General features: G+C 45.2%; 1 protein-coding gene across 2 annotated transcripts in view; it reads right to left on the minus strand.

Annotated features, from left to right (window-relative positions):
- LOC310708883 (uncharacterized protein) overlaps window positions 1-1,208 on the minus strand; it is a 38,271-nt gene extending 37,063 nt beyond the window's left edge. The window contains exons 1-2 of one of the 2 annotated variants that reach the window (XR_014527184.1): window positions 1,004-1,155; window positions 86-194 (exon numbers count right to left, since the gene is read on the minus strand). Coding sequence is in view for 1 of the 2 variants with exons in the window: in XM_083507801.1 (XP_083363927.1) it covers window positions 86-194; window positions 1,004-1,130 (236 nt within the window). In the remaining variant the exon portion in view is untranslated. Of the gene's footprint in view, window positions 1-85; window positions 195-1,003 lie in introns of both variants that reach the window. The other variant, XM_083507801.1, reaches the window with a different exon arrangement.
- Between the last annotated feature and the right edge of the window lie 4,792 nt (window positions 1,209-6,000).

Raw genomic sequence — 6,000 nt, forward strand, 5'->3', positions numbered from 1 at the left:
CTGCAGGCACAGCCCCACAAGATAAAAATTGTTGGAAGTGTAAGGAGAAGGAGGGGAATTTCCTCCATATGTGTCCTAGCCTCACCTGTCCTTTACAGAGCCAGCTTCCTCCACCTTCGCCTCCTCATTGGCTTGTCGAATCTGCCGCCGTATCCCCTGCTGCAAGCGTCCTGCAAAGCCGTTGGCTCCATTGCCTGCAAGGAGGAATCCAGTCCAGGGTGAGGGTCGCGCTCTCCAGCCCCCTGCCCACGCCTCCCTTCCTCCTCCACCGAGGCGTAGCCACAAATCAAGTAAATAAATAAAAATACTCAGTAAACTGACCAAACAAGTCACAGGTAGCTCGGTTCTGCCGCCCCCCTAACAAAAGTCCTGCCCCCCTGAAATCCTGGCCATGTCCATATGCTCCACCACCTGCCCCCCAGTGATGCAGTTCCTCCTTACTCCTCTATGATGGCATCCCGCTCCTATTTGATGGGCACCTAGCCCAGCACCCTCATGATGGTGCCCAACTGCTTGGTGCTGATGTCTTCACTACCATCAGCATCAAATCATAATCATAATCATAATCATAATCATAATCATAATCATAATCATAATCATAATCATAATCATAATCATAATCATAATCATAATCATTTATTACTTATACCCCGCCCATCTGGCTGGGTTTCCCCAGCCACTCTGGGTGCCTTCCAACAGGAGATTAAAAATGCATTAAAACATCAGTCATTAAAAGCTTCCTTCAGAGGTCCTTCAACCACCAACTGCAGCACCCTCCACCTTCCTTTGCTCAGAGATGGGTTAAGATTTGCAGGGGCTAGTTTGGTTTTCGCAGGAGCCCTGAGGTCCACCAGCTGGAGCCAGCTGCACAGCAGCAGCTCAGGGCAGGGGTGTCTACTTAGAATCCCGTCCGTGAAGAAGGCAGGGCATAAATACCCTAAACTGACTCCCCATCTCCATGCCTTCCTGAGTCCTTGCCCCTCCAAGCAATCCCCAAACTTACATAGTATGGATGGCAGCAGAGCCCAGAGGATGAGCGAGGGACCCATTGCGAAGAAGAAGGAGAACCTGGTGGACCTCACGCTGGAAGGCAGCTCTGAATGGTGCTCAAGGCTCAGATCGGCAGCCATATATCCTCCTCCCTCCCCCCTCTCCCCCGCCTCTCCTGGGTTGGGCTGGGACAGAAGCCAAGCGGATTTGAGTGTGTGGCTCCAGCTGGCTCCTGGTCCAGATAATTTTCCCGTGATAATCAATCAAAAATAACACAAGAGGCACCTGCTGGATCTAGCCAATGGCCATCTGGTCCAGCGTCCTCTTCTCACAGTGTCCAACCAGGATCTGGGCAGAAGAGCAATACTCTCCCCTGCTGTGTTTTCCAGCCCCTGGTTTCTGAAACGTTGCTGCCTCCAACTGTGGAGACAAAGCATAAATGTGGTGCCTGGTAGCCATTGGTCCAGCAACAGGAACCAGTAAGCAGCCCTTATAGAATCACAGAACCATGGAATGGTAGAGTTGGACGTGGTCCAAGGGTCGTCTAATCCATGCAAGAACCTCAGTTTAGGCATCCATGACAGATGACCATTTGGCCTCCACTTAAAAATTGCCAACAAAGGAGAGTCCACCACATAGAATCATAGAATCATAGAGTTGGAAGAGACCACAAGGGCCATCGAGTCCAACCCCCTGCCAAGCAGGAAACACCATCAGAGCACTCCTGACATATGGTTGTCAAGCCTCTGCTTAAAGACCTCCAAAGTAGGAGACTCCACCACACTCCTTGGCAGCAAATTCCACTGTCAAACAGCTCTTACTGTCAGGAAGTTCTTCCTAATGTTGAGGTGGAATCTTCTTTCTTGTAGTTTGGATCCATTGCTTCGTGTCCGCTTCTCTGGAGCAGCAGAAAACAACCTTTCTGTCTCCTCTATGTGACATCCTTTGATATATTTGAACATGGCTCTCATATCACCCCTTAACCTCCTCTTCTCCAGGCTAAACATGCCCAGCTCCCTTAGCCGTTCCTCATAAGGCATCGTTTCCAGGCCTTTGACCATTTTGGTTGCCCTCCTCTGGACACGTTCCAGTTTGTCAGTGTCCTTCTTGAATTGTGGTGCCCAGAACTGGACACAGTACTCCAGGTGAGGTCTGACCAGAGCAGAATACAGTGGCACTATTACTTCCCTTGATCTAGATGCTGTACTCCTATTGATGCAGCCCAGAATTGCATTGGCTTTTTTAGCTGCCGCGTCACACTGTTGGCTCATGTCAAGTTTGTGGTCAACCAAGACTCCTAGATCCTTTTCACATGTACTGCTCTCAAGCCAGGTGTCACCCATCTTGTATTTGTGCCTCTCAATTTTTTTGCCCAAGTGCAATACTTTACATTTCTCCCTGTTAAAATTCATCTTGTTTGTTTTGGCCGAGTTCTCTAACCTGTCAAGGTCGTTTTGAAGTGTGATCCTGTCCTCTGGGGTGTTAGCCACCCCTCCCAGTTTGGTGTCATCTGCAAATTTGATCAGGATGCCCTTGAGTCCATCATCCAAGTTGTTGATAAAGATGTTGAATAAGACCGGGCCCAAGACAGAACCCTGTGGCACCCCACTAGTCACTCTTCTCCAGGATGAAGAGGAACCATTGATGAGCACCCTTTGGGTTCGGTCAGTCAGCCAGTTACAAATCCACTGAGTGGTAGCATAGTCAAGATCGCATTTTACCAGCTTCTTTACAAGAATATCATGGGGCACCTTGTCGAATGCCTTGCTGAAATCAAGGTAGGCTATATCCACTGCGTTCTCTTCATCTACCAGGCTTGTAATTCTGTCAAAAAACGAGATCAGGTTAGTGTGACATGACCTTTTTTTTCAGAAATCCATGCTGACTATTGGTGATCACAGCATTCCTTTCTAGGTGCTCACAGACTGTTTTCTTAATGATCTGCTCCAGAATCTTCCCTGGTATCGATGTCAGACTGACTGGGCGGTAATTATTTGGGTCCTCTCTTTCCCCCTTTTTGAAAATAGGGACAACATATGCCCTCCTCCAGTCTGCCGGGACTTCGCCTGTTCTCCAGGAGTCTGTTCCACTGTCAAACAGCTCTTACTGTCAGAAAGTTCTTCTGGAGAAAGTTTTATCCTGGAGCAGGAGAAAACAAGCTTCCTCCATCTTCCATGTGAACAGCCTTTAAGATATTTGAAGATGGCCATCATCTCTCCTCTCAGTCTCCTCTTTTTCAAACTAAACAAACCCAGCTCCTTCAATCGTTCCTCATCACGCTTGGTTTCCAGACCAGTGATTGTCTTGGTTGGCCTCCTCTGTACCCATTCCAGCTTGTCAACATCCTTCTTAAATTGTGGTGCCCAGAATTAGTCACAGTATTCCAGGTGTGGTCTGACCAAGGCAGAAGAGAGCAGGACTATGACTTCTTCCCTTGATCTGGACACTAGACTTCTGTTGGTGCAGCCTAGAATAGCATTAGCTTTTTTTTGCTGCTGCATCACATGGTGGACTCATGTTCAGCTTGTGGTCTACCAAGATCCCAAGATCCTTTTCACAAGTACTGCTAGTAAGCAAGGTGTCCCCCATCCTATCTTTGCGCATCTGGTTCTTCCTGCCTAAGTGCAGAACCTGACATTTCTGCCTGTTGAAATACATTCTGTTAGCTTGCACCCAGTTCTCCAATCTGTTAAGGCAATATTGAATTCTGATTCTGTCTTCTGCAGCATTAGCTACCCCTCCCAGTTTGTTGTCATCTGCAAATTGGATGAGCATCTCCTCAATTCCTTCATCCAAGTCATTTATAAAGACGTTTAAACAACAACGGGCCCAGGACAGAACCCTGCAGCTTCTCACTTTTTCCAGGATTGCGAGAAACCATTAATGAGTACTCTTTGGGTTCGGACACTTACAAAAATAAAATGTATTATGTACCTTGATGGGCCAGCCTGGACTGGATGGATAGATTTAAGACTTCAGGACTTTACAAAGAAGCCCAATCCACGTTTTAGTTCTTGAATGGCCTTTCTGAGCAAACTCAGGGAATGTACTCAGGGAAAAGCTTTCTCCAGTTTCAGAGCAAGACAAATGGCTGGCTTGTTGAATTGGTTTGTTTTTACTCGTTTCTAGGCAATCTGCTGTTTTCGTTTTTATTTTAAAAAAGATCTGTTTGAAGTCGATGGATTTTTATTTTTTGGTCTTGGTGTATGCATATTGGAATGCTTGTATCTTACCTTTTAGCAAGAACAGATGTAAAACTCTTCTGATTTAATTCTGAAATTCGTAAGAATGCATTATAGATGGATTGTTATTTGGGTTTAGCATGACTGTTAGGCTGACGTCTGACCACGTAGCCAGAAGGCATTTCAGTTGCAGTGAGCGTTTATCCCTGTGGCATAATTGTGGTGTTGTGGTTGCAGAGTTTAAAACATGGAGCCATAAATCCATCCTTTTTCAAATTTGGTGATGGTATCTTTTGCTTGCTCTTCTTATATAGGTGCCTGAAGGAGTTGTAAATTCTCTTTGGTTACTTTTGGCATAGATGTATTTGCAAATACTTGCTCTGTATTTGTGACGGTTGGATGTTATAGTTAAAAAACAAACAAGAAAAAAGATGAAAAAAATAAAATAAAAAGTATAGAAATTAAAAAATAGATATATTTTTTTAAAGGGAAAAAAGTAGTAGTAATAATGATAAAAAATTTCAGTGGTGATCCAAGTTATAAAAAGGTAAAGGGACCCCTGACCATTAGGTCCAGTCGTGGCCGACTCTGGGGTTGCAGCGCTTATCTCGCTTTATTGGCCGAGGGAGCCGGCGTACAGCTTCCGGGTCATGTGGCCAGCAGGACTAAGCCGCTTCTGGCGAAGCAGAGCAGTGCACGGAAATGCCGTTTACCTTCCCGCCAGCAGTACCTATTTATCTACTTGCACTGCATGCTTTCGAACTGCTAGGTTGGCAGGAGCAGGGACCGAGGAACGGGAGCTCACCCCGTCACGGGGATTTGAACCGCCGACCTTCTGATCGACAAGTCCTAGGCTCTGTGGTTTAACCCACAGCGCCACCTGCGTCCCACAGGGATTCAAATTATAGTGTGAGATAAAAGACCATCAAAAGAAAAGGAAAATAAAAGGGGGTATTCACAATTGAAAGTGGATGAAATGATATATGTATGTAGGTATGAAATGTTTATTTCTTTGTTTTGGGGGAAGGAGAAAGAAAGAAAAAGAGAAGGAAGAGGGGGATGGGGTGAAAAGAGTAGGGCCGTTAAGAGTCTCTCTCTGTGTGTATTTTCCTTTAAAAAAACAAAATCATCATCATCATCATCATCATCATCATCATCATCATCATGAGGAAGTCAGGGCTGAAGTGGCAGTCCCAGGAAGTGGCCTGTGTTGGGTCAGGAATCCTTCATAATTCATGAGAGTTTAAATACTAATAATAAAGTTAGGAAAAGAGAAGTTTTGGGAAGACCCACCCAGTGCCCGTCTTCTCCTGGGGTGACACCGTTGGCGTGGCTCCCAGTTGGGCCTCTGCCCGCCTCCCTTGTGCCCATCGCCAGATGCGACAGTTAGATGTTGTGATGGGCAGAGATCTTGATAGCCAAGTGGAATTTGCCTTGCAGTTTCAGATGCGGATGTTGCTGTTTTATCTGATGAATCTGATGAATACCTTTCAACTAAGTTGGCAGCAATCTGGGTGCTCTGTTGCCAGAATCAGGCCATCATTGTCTAACTGAATTATTATTATTTTTTTAAATAATTTTTATTCATTTTCCAAACAATTTTATACAGTCAGCAGATAATTTAACACTCATTCTTCAATTTTTGACTTCCCTCAGTTTCTCTGTCAATCTTTTGTAAAGTTTCTATTTGTTAACGCATTTCTAAACATAATATTGCCTTTTAGAACTCCTTTTCCTCTTACTCTCTTTTTTGCACTATTTCTTACTATCTCACAGAGTCTCTTCAAAACCAACAAGCGTTGTCTGTACATCACATATGTTTTTCAAA

Source organism: Podarcis liolepis, assembly GCF_965112155.1.
Source record: "Podarcis liolepis genome assembly, chromosome: 6".
Taxonomy (NCBI): domain Eukaryota; kingdom Metazoa; phylum Chordata; class Lepidosauria; order Squamata; family Lacertidae; genus Podarcis; species Podarcis liolepis.